Source organism: Heliangelus exortis, chromosome 1 (genome assembly GCF_036169615.1).
Source record: "Heliangelus exortis chromosome 1, bHelExo1.hap1, whole genome shotgun sequence".
NCBI classification, from domain to species: domain Eukaryota; kingdom Metazoa; phylum Chordata; class Aves; order Apodiformes; family Trochilidae; genus Heliangelus; species Heliangelus exortis.
This window is the reverse complement of record NC_092422.1, coordinates 144,521,587-144,541,936: the sequence shown is the minus strand read 5'-3', so window position 1 is coordinate 144,541,936 and position 20,350 is coordinate 144,521,587. Positions and strand designations below refer to the sequence as shown.

The 20,350-nt window shown below is 45.9% G+C and overlaps 1 protein-coding gene across 2 annotated transcripts in view; it reads left to right on the top strand.

Moving 5' to 3' along the window:
- MYH9 (myosin heavy chain 9) overlaps positions 1-11,162 on the top strand; it is a 71,325-nt gene extending 60,163 nt beyond the window's left edge. For both annotated transcript variants that reach the window (XM_071729692.1, XM_071729695.1), the window contains exons 28-41: positions 276-482; positions 1,459-1,563; positions 2,524-2,676; positions 3,065-3,313; positions 3,798-4,010; positions 4,646-4,858; positions 5,187-5,348; positions 6,019-6,147; positions 6,493-6,581; positions 6,787-6,910; positions 8,007-8,215; positions 8,670-8,778; positions 9,281-9,453; positions 9,606-11,162. In XM_071729692.1, coding sequence (XP_071585793.1) covers positions 276-482; positions 1,459-1,563; positions 2,524-2,676; positions 3,065-3,313; positions 3,798-4,010; positions 4,646-4,858; positions 5,187-5,348; positions 6,019-6,147; positions 6,493-6,581; positions 6,787-6,910; positions 8,007-8,215; positions 8,670-8,778; positions 9,281-9,453; positions 9,606-9,723 — 2,253 coding nt within the window. In that variant the 3' untranslated portion in view covers positions 9,724-11,162. The remainder of the gene's footprint in view (positions 1-275; positions 483-1,458; positions 1,564-2,523; positions 2,677-3,064; positions 3,314-3,797; positions 4,011-4,645; positions 4,859-5,186; positions 5,349-6,018; positions 6,148-6,492; positions 6,582-6,786; positions 6,911-8,006; positions 8,216-8,669; positions 8,779-9,280; positions 9,454-9,605) is intronic.
- The last annotated feature ends 9,188 nt before the right edge of the window (positions 11,163-20,350 follow it).

The window sequence follows — 20,350 nt, the reverse complement described above, 5'->3', positions numbered from 1 at the left end:
TCAAGCATGTTATACTGCATAGCCAAGACATTCTTTTCACAGCTATCACTTGTTGATTTGTACAACCCTTAATTTGGAAATCTGATGGTGTATGACTGTTGCCTGTATTATTGTCTTCTCTGTTAAGAGTGTCTACTGCTTATCAGTGGCAAGTTGTTAAAACTAAAAACCTGCAACATTAGTTTGCTCGTTGGGAAAAAAAAAATTGTCCCCAGTGGAAGGATCCTGCCACATCTAAACTCTGAGGGGTTTGCTTTCATTTTTTTCCTCTTTAGGTGAAAGCAAATCTTGAAAAAGCGAAACAAACTCTAGAAAGTGAGAAGGCTGAACTGTCCAATGAGGTGAAGGCCCTTCTGCAGGGCAAAGGGGATGCTGAGCACAAGAGGAAAAAAGTAGATGCTCAGCTCCAAGAACTGCAGGTGAAATTTACAGAAGGTGAAAGAGTGAAGACCGAACTGGCTGAGAGGGTTAACAAATTGCAGGTGAGTGGTATGGGTTTTCCTTAACTTCTGATTCAGCCCAGGGCTAGAGAGAAAAGGTGGTAGGATGGTACCTCCCCATAGCTAATTCAAAAATATTCTTCCTGCTGAAGATCAAGTTCCTACCGAAAGAAAATCCATAGTTTGCTTCCCAAGGACTATACAAACTCCTAACTCATTGCCAGGGCAGAACATTCAAACCAATGCTGCTTATGAGCAGCCCTGAGAAAGTGAAGTAACCAGTTGTTATTTGAGTTTTGTAAGCCTAGTTTTGTAAGTTTTAAGTGTCTGCTCCTCTTCAGATGCAGCCATTTATATGCAGGACAGTTCTGTGAACATTCAGCTGCTGGAGTGGCACAAACAGACTGATGATTGTGTAACTGATTTGGAGGACAGCATCTTGAAGCTTTTAATGTGGTTGACGGTGATGAGGGGTGGCTCAAGGGCAATGTGGAAATATAGGGTTTTCTTTTCCTTTCTTCAAGGGATGAACAAAATCCCTTTGATTCACACAGGGCATTGTTTTCTGTGTTCTCCTTCGTGGAGGGTTGTCATTAAAAGTTGAGCATTGCCATTGTGTGTGCATTATCTTTTGGAGTGTGAAAATGTAATTGAGATTCCAGATACAGTTCTGGAGCAGATAGTATAAAATAGAAGAAAGTTAGTTCAATACAAGCTTTTAAGATTCTTGCCAGGCTATCTCAAACCCCACATTAGGCCTTAAAAAACCAGAAGGCAGTCTAAGAAACTGCCACATCAGATCACAGGAGTGATCTCAAGTAAAAATGTCTGTTTGACTTCTTGTATTTCATCCCTGGGACTTTGGAAAGGATGCATTAATTTCATTGAGATATTATGCACTTGCCTTAATGATGAGAAGTGCCTTGGTTTTCACTTTGGGGTCTCATAGCTGCTCACCTGCTCCTGCCTTTTTTGTGTTTAATGCATTTAATAACTGATACTCTGATCTCTCCTTCAGGTCGAGTTGGACAATGTCACAGGTCTTTTGAACCAATCTGACAGCAGATCAGCCAAATTAGCAAAGGACTTCTCTGCTCTGGAATCACAGCTTCAGGATACACAGGTGAGAGCCTTGGAAGCAAAGGCATCTGTGTGTGGTGCAGCCAGTATCCCTTACAAATTCTAAAAGTAAAAAATAACTCTAGACCCCATTGAATACTGAATATACAAGACTTTGAAGGATTGGGTCTGGCTGTTTGTTTGAAGGGGTTGCATAGTAAATTGTAAAGTTAAGCAGAAAAATTTGTATTCCTGTGGACGTCGGGAAGTGATACATTTAAATAATTCGGCATTTTTTCAGGGGGGAGAAAAATCATAGTTTGGGACAAAGCACACATTTACTGGCTCTTGATAAAGCATGGAGTACCAAGCAGAAGGTTGAAATGGGAATGGGAGAGCATGCCAAACCTCAGATACTAAGTGACTTTGAACAGTCATTAGTGTTCTGTCTACTTACTACTTTTTCTAAAAAACAGACTCAAAGACAGTGCCCAATAGAAAAAAAAAAATGCTCTAGTTTGAAGACTTCTCTTGGTAGTGTCTACAGACCCTCAAGATCAAGCACTGGCAGCAGAAATCAGCAAGTGTTGCTGGTGAAATGACCAGTGTCTTACAGTTCTGCCAAGACAAATGTTTTTAACCATGCTAAATTGCTTCAGCCTGTTGTCCATTTCTTTGATACTTGAATATGAGGAAGTCATGTAGCAGAGTACTGTCACATTGTTGTTGGGAAAGGTTTTAATGCTTTGTGTGCTACTCAGAAGACTCCAGAAAGAGCTGTGGATGGCTTGAGTGTGAAGTAGTATCCTTTGTTCATCAGAGTGTACAAGAGAATAGGGCCCTGAACATTTTGTTTCTGTACTGACTCACTAGAAGACAGTAATTTCAGTTGTCTTCAGTTGTCTTATCTGTGAAACAAGTTCCATACTCAAACTCAACTTCAGAAGTACTCATTCTGGAGGGAGTGGGTGAGGATTGTGAGGCAAGGAGTGGTGCTGAATTCTGTTGGGTGTTTGCTTTATAGGAGCTGCTGCAGGAGGAGACTCGCCTAAAACTGAGCCTGAGTACTAAGCTGAAGCAAATGGAGGATGAGAAGAATGCTTTCAAAGAGCAGCTGGAAGAAGAAGAAGAGGCAAAGAAAAACATGGAGAAACAAATCTCTATTCTTCAGCAACAGGTACAGAGTCTGCACCCCATAACCCAGTAACTTTTGAGAGGAAGCGTAAGTGAAGGTCTTTCTTGAAGGAAATAGAATCTAAATGCAGAATTGACTTCTAGGAACAGGTTATTTCCAGGGAAAGGCGATCCTGATGATATGGATGAGAGAGGAAATGAAGATATGAACTGCTTGTAGATTTCTATCCAGGAATCCAGTCATACAGTATTAATTGAGGGGGAAGTAATACTTGTAGATTTCTATCCAGGAATTCAGTCATATAATATTAATTGAGGGGGAAGTAATACCCTCAGAAATAAGCAGATTTAATTACTCAACTTCTGGTGCCAGAGAAAACTACATAGAGTGTTAGCTGTGGTGTGACTTCATGTGCTATCTTTTCTGTCAGGCAATAGATGCAAAGAAGAAGATGGATGATGGTCTGGGCTGCCTTGAGTCAGCAGAGGAAGCCAGGAAGAAGCTGCAGAAGGACTTGGAGGGCTTGAGCCAGCGTTATGAAGAGAAGACTGCTGCATATGACAAGCTGGAAAAAACAAAGACCCGCCTGCAGCAAGAGCTGGATGACCTTGCTGTGGACCTGGATCATCAGCGGCAGATTGTTTCCAACCTAGAAAAGAAGCAGAAGAAGTTTGATCAGGTACAACTTCAGTCACTGAGCATTCAGTGGGTGTGTCTCACAAATGGGTCTGCTTTAAGAATATCTAAGCAAAGCTGAATGGACAAAGCATGTTTATTTCTGAACAAAGGCAGAGCATGTGAAGAGGAGAAATAAACTTTCAAAGTAGTAAATTAGTTCTGTTCCGTGCACAAGAAGTTTAGTGATGCTTCTTTTCCCAAAGAGAACATTTATATCAAGATCAAGTTCGAAGCATTGTTTGCAGATCATCTTTGAGAGAAAGTTGGAAATAATAGTTTAGAGGTCTAGGGAATCAGAACTTTGGTCATTTAGGGTCAGCAAAATTATTAAAGGTGGGATGGCACGCTTCATTATTTGAAGCTGCATTTTTTTCTGCCATGGACAGAAGGAACCTTGTTAAAAAGGTGTTAATGAAGAGTTGCATGCTTACCTTGTTAGAATATTGTCGTTAATTTCTCAGGTTACTGATGCTGTGTTTTTGTAGCTATTGGCAGAGGAGAAGAACATTTCTGCCAAGTATGCAGAAGAACGGGACCGTGCCGAGGCAGAAGCTCGTGAGAAGGAGACTAAGGCTCTCTCCTTGGCCAGAGCCCTTGAAGAAGCCATAGAACAGAAAGCTGAGCTGGAACGTGTCAATAAACAGTTCCGCACAGAGATGGAAGACCTGATGAGTTCAAAAGATGATGTTGGGAAAAGTGTAAGTAAGAAATTAAAATGTCTAGGCTGGAAATGTCACATAGGTGATACAATTAGTGTAATACTGCAAAAACCTTATGCTAGTGTGAACACAGGAGTGCACTAGAGTACTGGACACATTGTGATTTTGTGAATGCTATGTTTGTATTACATTAGTAAGTGAGAAAGATGTGTTGGAACAGCCTCGAAAGGACACAAATGAAGTAGAGGCAAACTGCAAATTAATTGGTATTGTGGCAGAGATGGAGGTATGATGTGAGCCTGTTCTGTAGAACACCAATTAGTCAGGCAGTAGAAAACAGTAACCCCGGTATTTCAAGACAAAAAATGTTACAATAAGCAGGAAGGAAAAGAAAAAACTCAATGGCTAAAAAGCATTTTAATTAATTCTGTCAGAACCAGAAGTGTCCAGCTCTGATAAATCTGCAGTAGGTCAGGACTGTGCTAACAAATGCTTTTCTCTTTCTTTACCATACATGACCAGAACTAGTAGGTCATTGTGATCCACATGGGCAACTAGCAGGTATGCCAGCAGCTGGCTTTGAGGGATATCCAATGTTCTTGGACTTTTTTGCTCTTAGGATAGGTGAAATTGTCCTGACTCTTTGAGGAAACCTCATGTGTACTATGCTGTAGGTCCATGAGCTGGAGAAGGCTAAGCGAGCCCTGGAGCAGCAGGTGGAGGAGATGAAGACACAGCTGGAAGAGCTGGAAGATGAACTGCAGGCCACAGAGGATGCCAAACTGCGGCTAGAAGTTAACCAACAGGCTATGAAGGCACAGTTTGACCGGGACCTCCAGGGACGTGATGAACAGAATGAAGAGAAGAAGAAGCAGCTGATTAGACAAGTAAGAATTGCTCTGTAAATCCTGAAAGTGTTCAACACAAAAAAGGCACTCAGGTGTTCAAAGCTGGTTAGACAGGTAGCGCCAATCCTCAGAGTCTTGTTAATGGGAGCCCTCCAGACAGCGCTGCAGAGCTGTGAGAGACTTCCCCCATCTGTGCCTGATTGTTCAAACAGCCCTTGTCCCTCAGAGGAACCCATGTGAGGAATGTTAGCCCCATCCCTCTGCCAGGAGGAAGAAAACAAGTCACATGCTTGCACTTAGGTACAGTTTAAAACGTGGGTGCAAAAAGTGGATGCTGGAATGCTGATGACTGTAATTCTCCATACAGGTGCGGGAGATGGAGGTGGAGTTGGAAGACGAACGAAAACAGCGCTCCATTGCTGTGGCTGCCAGGAAGAAGCTAGAGATGGACCTGAAGGATTTGGAAAGCCACATAGACACTGCTAACAAGAATCGTGAAGAAGCCATCAAGCAGCTCCGCAAACTGCAGGTGAGAAGCTGCAACTGGTTTAGCTGTCAGCATAGAGTATTTACCCAGGGAAATGGGATACAGAATTTCACCTCATGAGAACCATGCCTCAGTGTCACAAGAGCAGCAGAGCCTTGTAGCAATTTACCACAAAAGATATCTTAGCATTTCAAACATCCTTCTAACCCTGATCTGCCTGTTTAACTCCCTGGGAGACAAGCTGTAGGGGAAAGTCCGCTGTAGTGCTTGTCTCTTGTCAGTATCTTTTGGAAAGGATTATGGACCTGCAAAGCTAGAGGGGCATTTAGGCCTTCTTGTGCCCAAAGACAGTTCTGTTATGCTTTTGTAATTCCTGCAGGCATTTGTCTGACCTGTTCTTTGGAAAAACCGCAGATCTTCCCTAGACTGTCCATTCCATTGAAAGCTTCCCGTACCCTCCCTCCCTTCCTCACAATATCTGGCAAGATTTTAATTTTTTTCTGCAGTTGCAGCTGCTTCCATTGCTACTTCTGCTTTGTAAGTTGTGAAATGGTAAAAGGGTGTTTCTTTTGGTTTCACAGCAACCTTTTTGGTAGCTGAAGATTAATGAATCCCTGTTTCTGTTTTCCATCCATGTTTCCTGTAGGACAAACACACCTAATTTGTCAATGTGGATGCTCTGAAACTCAACCTTTTTGTTCTTCCTTTTCAGGCACAGATGAAGGATTACATGCGGGAACTGGAGGACACACGTACTTCCAGAGAAGAGATCTTGGCACAAGCCAAGGAAAACGAGAAGAAGTTGAAGAGCATGGAGGCAGAGATGATCCAATTGCAGGAGGTAATGGAATATGCATGCAAGTCAAGGGTTGGTTCATTTTTTTTGGCTGAGAACTAAGTATAGCAGTCTAAGCTTGAGTGTTTTGGGTTTTTTTCTTCTGTACTTTTTGCTCTGCTCAATACGAGGTCCACTTCGAAATGCAGAATTTGGGCCTTTCTTGACAGCTGTGATGGGAGTGTGCAAAGTAAAGGAAGCTGTGGGCTGGGTGGGGAACAGACTGTGTCTTAGAATCGCATCTGGACCTAGCTAGAGACCATACCTCCCGTTCCCAGTAACTACTTTTTCCTATGCTGCATTAATTGGTAACTTCCCATTGGATCACTGACTGTCTCGTTTTTATTCCAGGAACTTGCTTCTGCTGAGCGTGCCAAACGCCAGGCCCAGCAAGAGAGGGATGAGCTGGCTGATGAGATTGCCAACAACAGTGGTAAAGGGTGAGTAATGGTCCCAGCTTAAGGGTGGAGGAGGAGATGGTTTGGGAAAATACTTTGCGGGCTGTTACTTTTATGTAGATTGCAGCATGCACTTTATGCCCTCTGCTCTTGAAAGGCTGAGCTTATTTGGTAAAATTAGAAGTGGTGAATTTTCTCCAAGGCATTAATGTCATCAACTCAGCTTTAATGATTCTGGGTCCTACAGAGCACTGGCCATGGAGGAGAAGAGACGCCTGGAGGCCCGGATAGCTCAGCTGGAGGAGGAGTTAGAAGAAGAACAGGGCAACATAGAGATAATCAATGACCGGCTCAAGAAGGCAAATCTTCAGGTACCTATTCAGACTTCTCTTGTCTGTGTAAATTGTAAAACTGCACTCATGAGTAATGCCAGCTGCTGCTTTGTGCACAGCACAGACCCTCAAATGTCTGTAAACGTGAGCAAGGCAAAGCACAAGAATACCACAATGCAGAAAATCACGTGTGCAGTCAAAACTGATATTAACTCACTGTCTCTGATCACTTAATTCATTGAGTAGCTGGAACACTCTTCTAGTTTTATTTTAAAAACAAAATAAGAAATACAAATGGAACCTAAAAAACTCTCAGTACCTTTTTTTTCCTGTATTTTAAGGGATTATGAGAAAGATGATCTGTAGCATGCTGCTCCAACTTGGCATGCCGAACGCTGCCACAGTGTGTTTGGAAAATTACATTTCTGCCAATTCTATGCTACTTCAAATGGGCTAACCATATGGAATTTGTTAAGCTGCTATAGAAACCCTGATCTTAATCTGCCTGTTCTCTGCCATATTTTATATGCCCAACTCTGAGAGTCCAGCATGTTGTTTTCTTAGGGCTCCTAAGCCAAGGAGCTAGGCTGATGATTTTCCAAACACCTTGTTCACTCTGGTGGATGGGAGCATAGTTCTATGCTCTGAATGTCAGCCAGAGCCCTGGCTTGGAATTGGACTAAGTTGTTGCCCTTTCATCTTTGAAAGTCAGTATTTTTCAGCTGCTGCTTTGTAGTGGAAGTAGACAGACATGAAATAAATTATAAACTAGTAAAGCATGTGTATTGGATCCACTTGCCTCAGGATTCTTATAATTCAGTAAGACTGATAATTAACTGTGTTAAGTGCCAAATCATGGCCTTTACTCCAGACAGCATTGTATGTGATTGGCAAGTTTAGCCCCAAGAGTAGGCTGATAAACCTGTTATTCAAGGAATTACTTGGAAAATCTGGGTAAACTGAGATATTTTGAGAAGTAGCCTGTCTACAGACAGCTCCCTCTGCATCAGAGTTATCCAGAGTACACAGCTCACCCCGAGGGTCCTTTTTCTTTGCGTGTCAGCATGTGTCTGAGAAATAACTCAGCCTTGCAGGCTAGAACGCTCGATATGCTGAGTACTTCTCCTCTTTGCAGATTGATCAGATGAACGCTGACCTGAATGCTGAGCGGAGCAACGCACAGAAGAATGAGAACGCTCGCCAGCATATGGAGCGCCAGAACAAGGAGCTTAATATTAAACTGCAGGAGGTGGAGGCTGCAGTCAAGTCCAAGTACAAGTCTATCATCACGGCCTTGGAAGCAAAGATAGTGCAACTGGAAGAGCAGTTGGCCATGGAGACAAAGTATGTCCTAGTAGAAACTCTGTCTGTTGACAAGCCTTTACCCGTTCTGGCATTTTAAGCTTTTTTGAACAAATTCTGATTTGTCTCAGGGCTTCATCCCAGGATCACTGCATAGTACAGCTACTATACTGTCTGTTACAGTACAAAACAACATCTATTTCAGATGTCCTTGTTTTTCACTGTAGAGACTTCTAGCTTCTTCCAGACTTAACCACTCTTAAAGCGATAGATGTGATACACTTGCTCTGTGGCTTCACGAAGGGTTGTGTCATGTCTATGTGACATCAATGCATTTTGGTAATTTCTGGGAAGCATTGCCTCCCATTCCCTTTTTTTTCTAATTTAGAAGGACTTTTAATATCGTCCTTGTTTCTAACTTCCCCAAGTCCAGGTCATCTTACTGGGGACAACAGGAAGTAAGTCCTTGTCTGAGCATCCCTGTATTTCTGTGCAGGGAACGCCAGCTTGCCAGGAAGGAGGTGCGCCGTGCCGAGAAGAAGCTGAAAGATATCTTGCTGCAGGTGGATGATGAGAGGCGTAATGCTGAGCAATTCAAAGATCAGGTGTGTATGATTATTTGGAGCACTGGTGAGTCTTCTGGTGGGAGGATTTCCCTTCTGTGACCAATGCATCAGCCTAGAAAGAGGGCTCTGGAGTCATGAGGGTGGGGAGACGCTGGCACGGGTTGCCCAGAGGATTTGTGGCTGCCCCCTCCCTGGAAGTGTTCAAGGCCAGGATGGATGGGGCTTGGAGCAACCTGGTCTACTGGGAGGTGTCCCTGCCCATGGCAGGGAGGTTGGAACTATAGATGATCTTTAACATCCCTTCCAGCCCAAACTGTAATATGATTACCTTCCTATAGATTTGTCTTTTTTTTTCCCTCACTGAGAACTGCAAGATGACACAGATGAAAATGTAAAGGAAAAGCTTGGAGCTGTCAAGCCCTAGGCAGCTCTTTTCAGAATGGGAAGAGGGAACTTTGGAAGCTTTGGTTTTTTTTATTGCTCTAACTACTGTGCTGTAACTCTGGGGAAATGCTGATTTCTCTTTCCCATTCGTGCTCAGGCGGACAAGGCAAAGATGCGCTTGAAGCAGCTGAAACGCCAGCTTGAGGAGGCAGAAGAGGATGCCCAGCGAGCCAATGCACACCGTAGGAAGCTCCAGCGTGAGCTGGAAGATGCCACTGAAACAGCTGATGCCATGAATAGAGAAGTCAGCTCCCTGAAGAGCAAACTCAGGTAAGGCAAAGCATTTTGAGCAATACCTTGGCAGCTGGTCCCGTGCAGTCTCGCTGTGACTGCCCACAGCAAACACCTCTCCCCAAGCCTGCCCTGTCTGCTGAAGTTGAGTGAGAGCTTGTGCTACTGACCTACTGTCCATCCTTCCCTAGGCGTGGGGACCTGCCGTTTGTCGTGACACGTCGAATTGTCAGGAAGGGTACAGGAGAGTCCTCTGATGAGGAAGTGGATGGCAAGGCAGATGCTGGTGAAGCCAAAGCTACTGAATAAGTCCTCCCATTTGACCCAGGTTACACGCGATGGAGTGACCCATGCACCCTCCCCTCTTCCAATGGACTTTGAGCAAACCCTGTCCTCCTGAATTGTCTGGAGATCTGCAGAGCAAGCCCAGCTCTGTGTATCTGGAGCCATCGGGCATCTGTGTTCCTTGTTTCCTCCTCTTTCCAGTTTCCTAATCCTCTTTGTATTTAATGCCAAAGAGTCAGGGCTCTGAAATCCAACCAGCAGTTTGGCCACTACAAAGGCCTGTAGAACTGTCCGTGCCATGTCTGCTGGTGAATCCTTACACAGTTTGGAGGGAGTGGGGTTAGGGAAAGATTATTTTTGCTGTAAATCTCCTTTTGTCTTTGATTCTAGCTGCAGGGAAGCTCCTTCCTGTATTCTTTCCCTCCCTCTTTGTTTGCTTTCGGCAATCATGTTCAGTGACCTCAGACTTCTGCCTCTTTTAATCTGCCCACCCACATGGTTTGGGAGCAGTTTCAGGAAAAACGGTGTGCTTTGGCCATGGCAATTTGCCCTTTCTTTCACACATTTCCAGGGAGGAGTGAAGAGGGAAGCTCCTCTCAGGACCACTTACCTGGAGGACTTGCCAAAGTTGTCCTTTTTTTTTTTTTTTTTTTTTTTTTTTCCTTCTATTCTATTTTTTTTCCCTCATTTATACTGTCTGGACAGATCTCTGAAGTGCAATGATGTCCTGTGAGTGTCTCTGCCTCTGAGCGGTTTCATCTAAGGTAGCGTGGACCAGTAGTTAATGGCAGGCTGGGGAAGGAAGCAGAAGCTGTGTCCTTGTGCTTGTCTGAGAATCTCTGGGGGACCAAATATATTTAATGGTAATAGACAGAATCTAGGGGAATTTAATAGGGTAGTGGCCAGAGGGTGGGGATAAGGGGAGGGAAATTCCTCTTTTAATTGACATGTTCAAACCTCTTGCACCTGCTCTGTAACCAAGGGTTGGGATTAGTTATTGTGCACCATTGACTAAGAGTATATTAAAAACCCTTTAATCTGCACAGATATATGTAAGGCCTTTGTATCTCTCGTAATAAGTAATTAAGAAAAAAAATAAAGGTCTTTATCACTGCCTTTCTATTGGGACCATGGTTATATATAGATAGTCTTTACTTTTCTACACCATACACTGGTTGCTGGATTTACCTGTATTCTTAACCATATTGTATATGCTGCATTTAGACCTACTTATGAGCGAAGTAAAAAATAATTAAATATGAAGCGCCATACTGTATGCCTGAAGCACTCTAAATGCAGGAGCCTCGTGTCCCAATTGCTGTCACAGAAAAATTTAATTTTTTTTTATATATATATATAATAAAAGTGCCTTAGCATGTGCCTCAGCTGTGTCACCACTACAGTCAGTAATGGTTTACTGGTGCTCCACTGATGTTACCAATAAAGATTATCCATGTGCTGCAGACTGCGTTGCCCGTGTTGCTGTTCCCTCCTTCCCTGGGTGCAGTGAGGACCACACACCTCACCTCCGAAGGTAGTGGCTGTGGTGTCAGGGCATCATCCTGTCCTGCAGACCTCCCCTGATGCTGGGTGACCCTTTGTAGCTGAAATCAGGTGTTATGGTGCCCTCAGAATGTCACCAGGGCAGCTGGCAGTGACCAACACTGGGGATTTTGGAGGAAGATGGTGCACCCTGTTTGTGTGCAGCACACAAATTCTCTGTGTTTCAGAGAGTTCCTATTCAAAACTTGGGGCTGTGAGTTAGAGCAGAGTTCCTTCTGGTTTTGGCCTGAAGATGGTATTTCTGAGTCTCTAACAACTGTGCAAACCAACTCTTTTTTGCTTTTATTTCCAGTGAAAGTGGAAAGTGAGGTTAGTGGAGGAGGTGATCAGTGTCTAGAAGTATGTGTTAACAACGGATCTTTCAGCTTGTCCACAGAAAACCTACTTTTTGTGATATTTTTGCCAGAAATTGGAAGGAAATTGTATATTAATCTTCTGGTCCATGGCCTCTCAAGCTGCCTGATGTGCTCTGGTGCTACAGCCGTGGCAAAAAAAAGCTGGAAGGTGGCACCAGCACCTGGTAATTGTAACCTCATCCTTCTCATCCCAGGTTGGCAGAGTTTTAAACCTGGATGGCAAAGTCTGAGCTAGAAGTGGGTCAGACTCTGGGTGGGGACAATGGGGAAGGAAGTGGTGATTTTCCCCATGAGGGCTATGGTGTAGCCAGCAAGTGCTGCTGCCAAGGCCAGTGCTGGCAAGCGACGAGCAGGGAGGGTGCAGCTTACAGTAAACTCCATCTCAGGGGAGCACATGAGTGTACCACTCCCAAAGGGTGGGATTTCTGTCTCAAGGAATGTTGACAGGGAAAAAAAAAGTGTAGGTAGGAGAGCAGAGGGGGAGGGGGCAAAGAAGGAAGGGTGGGGTGTGCTGATGTGCGAGTGGTTGTTGTCATTTAAGGGGTACACGTGTGTATGAACAAACTTTGAGGGTGTGTTACACATGCTGCAGCTCTTACAAGCCTGAAAAGGGATTGAAGTGTAAAGGGATGGAAGTGTTTTGTGGTGCATGGAATGCTGTGCTGGTGTCTTGCATAGTTACTCTTGTCTGGGAGTTTACATGTTCAGATACTTGGGTCGTCTTCCAAAGTGTTTTGGAGAAACATAGGGTGTCTGCATGAGCAGCCTGCCCTTTAAATTACATTGAAATTGCTTTTCCATCATAGGATCATCTTGAACAAAGGCCAGCTGGCCAGGCACTGCTGTGATACAGAGCAGAACTGTCCTAGCACCTGCAGGCTGAGGCTGTGCTGACCTTTTTAAGCTCAAGCTGCTTTTTGTGCCCTTTACATTGCTGTGTGCACTCTTGGATGCTGCTCTGTCCTGTGAAAACTGGAAGGAGACTTGTGTCTTTTTTTTTTTTTTTTTCCACTGGCAGAGTAATTCAACTTTTCACCTTTTTGTGCATCCCCATGAAAGGGCAGAGATTAACCTCCCACGTTTTCCACGTTGCAGAGTGCAACCTTGAGTGGCAAGTTTGTGTTGCTCCAGATGAGTTGCTCTGTGGACCTCTAGAGCTGCTAAATACCTCACATGGGTATTACAAAGCCTTACATAGGCTTTCCTGAGATTCTGGGCATGGTCTGACTAGGTGAGTGGTTACAAATGCTGTAATAAAGCAAAAGCAGTAAATAGAGTGAACTGGGACACGATCTGCAAGCCCTGTGAAGGAGTTGCTCCTGGAAGTCAGTGCTGGAGCTCCCATTTGTTGTTGCCTGCATGGTCCAACCTCAGGACAGACCCCAGCAGGAATTGGATGGGTTTAAATGAGAGGGAGAGCAAATGAACACAGTCTCAGGGGATGCACAGGATGGTGGTAAAGTTGATTTCAAACATTCCTGTCCCTGCACCCGGCTGTTGTGCTGGCACAGAGGAGCTGTAAACAGGATCATTAAAAGTAATAAACCTGGCTTAAAAATAATTTTAAAATGTGGCTGTGCAGGTCACGGCAGGGCCCTCGCAGGCTGTTGTAACAGCAGAGCCAAGGGACAGAGCAGTCAGCCCTATCTCAGCCTCAGGGAGATGGAGGTAAATCACTAAGCCTGTAGTACCTAAATCCTGCTTGGGAGAACAGCTGAGTGCTGGGCTTGCTCCTGCTCCAGCTTCCCCCAGGGCAGAATGAAGCCCGTGGCCATTAGAGACAGTTCCAGCTGGGGTCCTGGGCAGCAGCAGCAGCAGTGACCTGACAGGTTTAGGATTTATCACTCTTTCATTTCCTCCCCTAACTGTCCCAAATACTGCCTTAAGGTAAATGGAGAATCACTTTATCAAAGCCCAGGGTGCAGGTTAAATGGCTGTGGGGCTGGAATGGCTCTGGGGTGGACATGGGAGGGAAGAAGAGCTATGGTGGAAAACTGCAGCTTTCCCTGCCTGGAGGGAGACCTCAGAATTTTGAGTAGTCTGAAACAAAAGCTGCTGTGGCCCAGCTGGAGATCAGTGAGCAACAGGCCCCAGGGACATTTAAAGCATTAGTTGTTGGGCTGTGCTGTCCAGGAGTTTCCATCCATGGGGATGCAGAGCCTGGCTCATGGCACTTGGAGAGGGGAGGAAGCTCTGGAACTGGCATGGATCCCTGTCCTGGCTGCACACAGGTCTGGGCTTCCAGGACGGGGAACACAGCCCAGTCCTGAGAACTGCTCAGCCTCTTCTGGAGATGCCTTATCCCAACCCTGCTGGCAAGATCCCAGCTATGTTGCCTTCCCTGAAGAGCCCAGATCCAAACTTTGCCAGGGCCATGTCCTTTTAAATGCCTCCAAGCACAGTCAGAGTCAATATTCCCAGTCCCAGGAGTGATAGCTAATACAAGTAGATAACTGTTTGTTGTCCATCCAGATATATTTCTTTTCTTCCTCTGATACCAGCAGTGGTAGTGAAAGCAGAAGGAAAAGGAAAAAAAAAAAACCACAACCAAAACAACAAACCAAAACACTCTAGTTCTAAATTTGTGACCCTCCTGTCCTTGCTACCATTTTGAGCTGGATTGGCTGAGCAAAGCAAACAGCTGAGCAGCAGTGCAGCAGGAGGAAAAGAAAAACATGAAACCTCTTGAGCAGTGATGATCTGGTGTACGAGAGGAGATGTTCTGGACTCCCTTCTCAAGTCAGCTCCCCACAGTGGGGCAGCCTCTCCTCTGGAGAGCAGAGAGGGCTGTCCTACAGTGCTTTCAATCCAGGCAAAACCTTCAGAGAAGGACACTCAGAAGTCAAGTAGGTAAAAGCACGGTTACTCTCTGGGCTGGGTGATCACTTGGTTGTGCATGAGGAGCATTTAAGGCAAGCTGCTTTGTCCTCTCACCCAGGGCAGCTACAGGCAGCAGAAGTCTACAGGATGTGGTGCTGCTGGGGTGCACGTGTGCCCCAGGGGAGGGGTCTGCCCTGGAGATTTCGCTATTGCTCAGCTCCCCAGCCCCAAGGAAGGATGAGGGAAGAAATGGAGAACTGATGATGATGGAGTGGCTGGCCTCGAAGTGCTGTTCCTCATAATGTGGTTTGTGTGATGCTAATTAATCTGGAATGATACTGTGAATGGCTTCATTCGTTACAGTCTTAATTGACTTTTGATGGAAATTGTGTGGAACCTCATGGAAGGGGCTGTTATGGCAGGGTGTATCACTCAGGATGAATTAATATCTTCCTTAGGCTCCTTTTTTAAGAGAGGAGCCACCACTCAAATCCCTGGCCTCCTGCGAGGCCAGGATGAAGTGAGGTTCTGTGGTCAGAAGAATTCTCAGTGGGGACAAAGTGCTAGCAGAGGGGACCAGTGGTGGTCAGCAGAGAGCTTTGCTTAGAAGCAGAGATGCTGACTGCTGTAAGACAAGAGCTGTGCTGACCAACTGGCTTCCTAAGGCAGCCTATGTCAGCTTTGAGGGAGAAGTGATGACTTGATGGGGGAGAAAAAAAAATCAAACAAAACAAAAAACAACCTTTGGAGTGTTGATCAAAGAAATTAGCTTCCTGCTCTTCACTCATGCTGTATCCAGGGAAATATCTCCCTGTGTTGCCTTATAATGAAGCAGCATCACACCAGAGCAAAGCTCACCTTTCACTTGTCCTCCTCCAAACTCCTGGCACCGAGTGCTCCTGGTGTGGCAGCAAGGGAAGCATCCTTCCTCCTACCTTTGGTGGGACGGTATGGAGGCAGCCCAGGCTCTGCCCTCCCAGACCCCTCTTCCCAATCCTGGGCTGTCTGAGGAGCTTGAGAGGACCCTGGCCAAACTTCCCAGCCCTTCAAGGCTGCCGGATGGTTGCAGGCTGCCCCATGGCCAGCAGGCATGTGTCGAAAGCTTCTTGTTTCATTTCCTTCTCAACACTTCCTCACTGAGGGGCTGAGAGGGGCACGGGGGCTGCATGCACTGTGCCTGTGCTGCCAAATCCACCCTGGGTTGGAGCTGGCCCTTTCAGACCCTGCTTCTCCCTGCCCTGCAGCGGGTGGAGGTGCAAGGAGCTCCCCATTGCGGGGGAGAGCCCAGCTCCCTTCTGAAGCAAGGCTCTCAGCTTGCATAAGAAGTGCTAATGCTGCTAGAAACGGCAGCAGGCTTTGAAGCAGAGGTATTGGCACAGCCAAAAAAAAAAAAAAAAAATAGGTTTTAACGAGGTAACACGCAGCCCAATTTGCTGTGCAGGCTTTTGATCCTTTCTGCTGTCAATGTGATTGCGTGCTGTGCAGCTCACAGCTCGCCGGCTCATCATTTTCGGAAGCATGAGGCACCCAGCTGTCTTGTCCTGATGTGTCCTTGTGGGTAAAGCACGGATAAAGCTCTTGATCAGCTCCATGCTTGAAGCCCGGCTCACCATCTCCCTGTCACCTGGGAAGATTCTTAGAGGGGACTTCAAGGACGTGGCTGATGCTCCAGCGAGGATCCGCAGTCAAGAAACTGTCGGGATCCCCCAGGGGGAAAGGTGCTGGGTTCATGCTGACAGTGCTTACCCAGGCCCTTGCCATGAAGCTGAAGGGAGTTTACCTGCTCCACAGCCCCTCTCTGGTGAAAAGGGACATATTCACCTCTCTGCTGCAGACAGGGAGCTTTGTTGAGAGAAGAAATGGCCAGTGCAGCCAGCAGGCCTGTTCATTGGAGGGTAACATGTAGCATCTCTACATTGTAGGAGGAAATCTGCACCAAGGGTAAAATCTCACCTACCCCAGGGGTTGTTTGCCTGCACCAGTTCCCTGGGCAGAAGGTGAGGAAGACAGAGCTGTCTGAATAGAAGAGCTGGTGGGTGGAGCGGCTGGGGACAAGCTCTGGAATTTGCCAAGGTGGCTGGTGCAGGGCATGTGTACCCCCTGCCACCACCATCACCGAGCATCAGGACACAGATGGGACACGTGGATGTGACCCAGCAGCCAAGGATATGGCAGTGAGTACAACATGGCCTGCAGGGCTGGTCCTCCCCTTGAAGGGTGTAGCACGGCCTCAGCATAGCTTTGAGGGGACGCTGAGGATGAGCAAAACCTGGCACCATCTCCCTTTGAAGAGACCTGACTCGTTTGCTTCAGGCAGTGGATGGGCAAGTTAGGGACAAAACCATGAAGAGAGACCTGATTGCAGCTTCTCTGTGTGTCCTCTCTCATAATCCAGGACCAAAGATGGAGAGAGGAGACATGATGGAGAGAGGAGGTGGGCACCCATTGCATGGACATTGGGCATGGCACAGGTGAAGCTTCATCCACATTATCATGCAGGATCATCTGGAAATAACCTCTCTCCACAGACTGATTTCAAGGTCTTGGTCCCCTGGGTGGACAGAGCAGCTGTTTCCTGCTCTGCTGTCCAGGCTGTGGCAGAGCAGTCCCCCAAAATCTTCCCTCAGCATCCTTCTAGAACCTCTATGAGCTGTGGTATGGGACACCTGCTCTCTGTGGAGCTGCAGAAGCTATGGCTCACCCAGCCAGCCAGGCTGCCTCATAACAGCACCACAAAATATTTAAAGCTGCAAGATGTTTAATCATGGGACATTCATACCAAACAAAAAATGTGAGCTGCTTTCCATCTCCTAGGAAAGATACTCTCTGTTTTCAGGCAAGGGACATGCCCTGAAGCTGGAAGGCAGTGGGCAATGCTGGCCCAGACTCCCTGGCAATGCTGGCAATGCAGACTCCCTTGTCCATCTGCAAGTCATGTGTGGGCAGGAGCGCTGCTGTGGGCAGCTGACCCATTTCCCCCACTGACCAAAGCTCTTCCTAACTGCTGGGGTGGAGGAAAGAAAACACCCTGCAGCAGGCACCCCAGTGGGAAGAGCCAGTGCTCCCTTCCCAGCCATAGCAGAGCTGTGACTGTGGGAGGTGAGAGATGCCTGGGTGGGAGCCTGCAGGGCACTTCTCTGCTGTGATCCAGCTTGCTGGGATACCCTTCCTGTGCACTTTCAGTGGGCTTCAGTTGAGTTTCAAGCATCCCCATCCCACCAGGGCAGAGAGTGTTCCCTATGCAGGATGGTAGGAGTTTCACCCAAGCCAGGGCCACTCAGAAGAGCTCACCTTCCCTCCAGCCCAGGTGGAGATTCCCTGACATCCCCCCAGCTGGTCCCAGCTTCCCTCTTGCATGCTCAGTGGGGACCCTGTCTCTCTGTGGGCAGGTAACCCCCCTGCTGTCACTGAAAACAGACACTTGAGCCTAGACCTGAGTCTAGGCTGGGGGTTAAAGGCTTGACAGCAACCACCCAAGCCTCTCCACCAGGGGTGATCACAGCCACCCATTCCCAGCCCTGCAAGCCCTGGATTGCTCCTCAGGTGGCTGAAACTGGTGACCCATTTGGGCCAACCTGTCATCTTCAAGTCAGTAGGTGAGGGCAAACCAAGCAGCAGCAATGGGTTGCACAGACAGGAAAACTGCTTTGGCATCATTTGTTCCCTACACCTGCTGAGCTTTCTGGTGTTGCCTGTTCTTCTCCCTGACTGCAACCAGCACGGCCTCTCTTGCTAACCTGGGCGGCTGCTGCACCAGGAGAGTGACTGCTCACCTGTGGCTTTGATGCTGCTGCTTTCTGATTTTGCTGAGCACTGAATAGATAAAATATTTTCTGTCTTCTCTTTTTCCTTTTTTTTTTTTTTTTTTTTTCCTCTCTGAACTACCCAGCCAATGCTTTGATGCCAGAGCCAGTCATAGCACATTTCCCAGATGGTAAGAAGTGTTTGTGGCAATTCCTGCTCAGCAATTTGAACTGCTGAGCTCAGTTTAAAAACCAAACCAAAAAAAATCAAAAACCCAACCCAACCCAAAAACAACCCAAGCCCAAAACACAACAAACAATAACACAACAAACCAAACCAACAAAACCCAACCAAACAAAAAAATCCCCAAACACTGACAGGAGAAAGACCAGAGGTGAATGTAGAAAACCTCTTTTCAGCAAATGCTCACACCAGTGTCTGCAGCTGGGCACAGGCTTATGCAGAAGCTGTCAGGTAAAATTTGGGGATGTGTAGATCTGGCAGGATCCCAGTGCTAAATTACAGCCTTAGAGGATGACGTGGAAATTGTGGATGGAGAATACCAGCTGTGACTGATGGACTGGGATGCATTTAAAAATTAAGTACCTCGGAAAGCTAATGAAGAATGGTTTCAGCTGAAGAAATTACTCATGGGTTGCAAACTGGAGGGGGAGGTGGGGGGGGATGAATTCTCACCGATACGGCAGGTGAAAAGAGGTCACCTTATTTATTTCCGAAGCACAGCAAGGTGCAGTGTGTACTTACCTGTGTTGATTACGAACCCTGCTGAGCTCGATTATCATCTGCTCTCCCGGGCGGGAGGGCTGCGCTCCGCGGCACAGAGGAAGCGCAAAAGGAATTTGTCTGCGCCGGGGTGAAACGTGATCCCCGCGTTTCCTGTGCCTGCAGCACGGGCTGCTGGATGGAAGCTGAGGAGCCCACACCTTTTAGCTAACCCGTGAGTGCTAAAGCACATGGGGGAAGTTTATTTATTTCACCTAGATTTTTATTTCCTTCTTTTTTTTTTCTTTCCTTCTTTTTTTTTTTCTTTCCTTTTTTTTTTTTTCTTTTTTTTTTTTTCCGTCTTTTTTTCCTTCTGTCTTTTTTTTCCCTTCTGTCTTTTTTTTCCCTTCTGTCTTTTTTTTCCCTTCTGTCTTTTTTTTTCCTTCTGTCTTTTTTTTTCCTTCTGTCTTTTTTTTTCCTTCTGTCTTTTTTTTTTCCTTCTGTCTTTTTTTTTCCTTCTGTCTTTTTTTTTCCTTCTGTCTTTTTTTTCCTTCTGTCTTTTTTTTTCCTTCTGTCTTTTTTTTTCCTTCTGTCTTTTTTTTTCCTTCTGTCTTTTTTTTTCCTTCTGTCTTTTTTTTTCCTTCTGTCTTTTTTTTTCCTTCTGTCTTTTTTTTTCCTTCTGTCTTTTTTTTTCCTTCTGTCTTTTTTTTTCCTTCTGTCTTTTTTTTTCCTTCTGTCTTTTTTTTTCCTTCTGTCTTTTTTTTTCCTTCTGTCTTTTTTTTTCCTTCTGTCTTTTTTTTTCCTTCTGTCTTTTTTTTTCCTTCTGTCTTTTTTTTTCCTTCTGTCTTTTTTTTTCCTTCTGTCTTTTTTTTTCCTTCTGTCTTTTTTTTTCCTTCTGTCTTTTTTTTTCCTTCTGTCTTTTTTTTTCCTTCTGTCTTTTTTTTTCCTTTTTTTTTTTTGTTTTGGTTTTTTTTTTGTCTTGGTGCTGTGACACTCAAGCTGCTGTTTTGTCAGAGCTGAGAGTGTGAGGCAACCTTCAGAACCGACCAATGGCTTAATAATAGCTTTTTATTAAATAAAGAGCTTTGCTATAAAACAATTCTAAAGCAGACATGCCATAGATGTAGAAGAGCTGAACAGTGTTTTAACAGTGGTTTTAGTTGGAGCTCAAGCAATTTATGAAAGGGATTACCTGGTGTGATGGCTGAGCTCTGGGCTCAGTGGCACAGGCCGGGCATGGGCAGCAGGAGCAGGGATTTTGGGTAGGCTGCAGAGACCTCGGTGGGTGCTGGGAAGAAGAGACCTGAGCAGGGTCAGGGCAGTGTAGCCCTTGGCTTGTAGTGTCTTGTTCCTGGGAGCTCTGGAGCCTTCAGTGAGGTTTTGGCAGTGGAGGGGTGAGTTTGTGCCTGTTCATGATCCCTACCTCTGGCTCTGGTTTTTCCTTG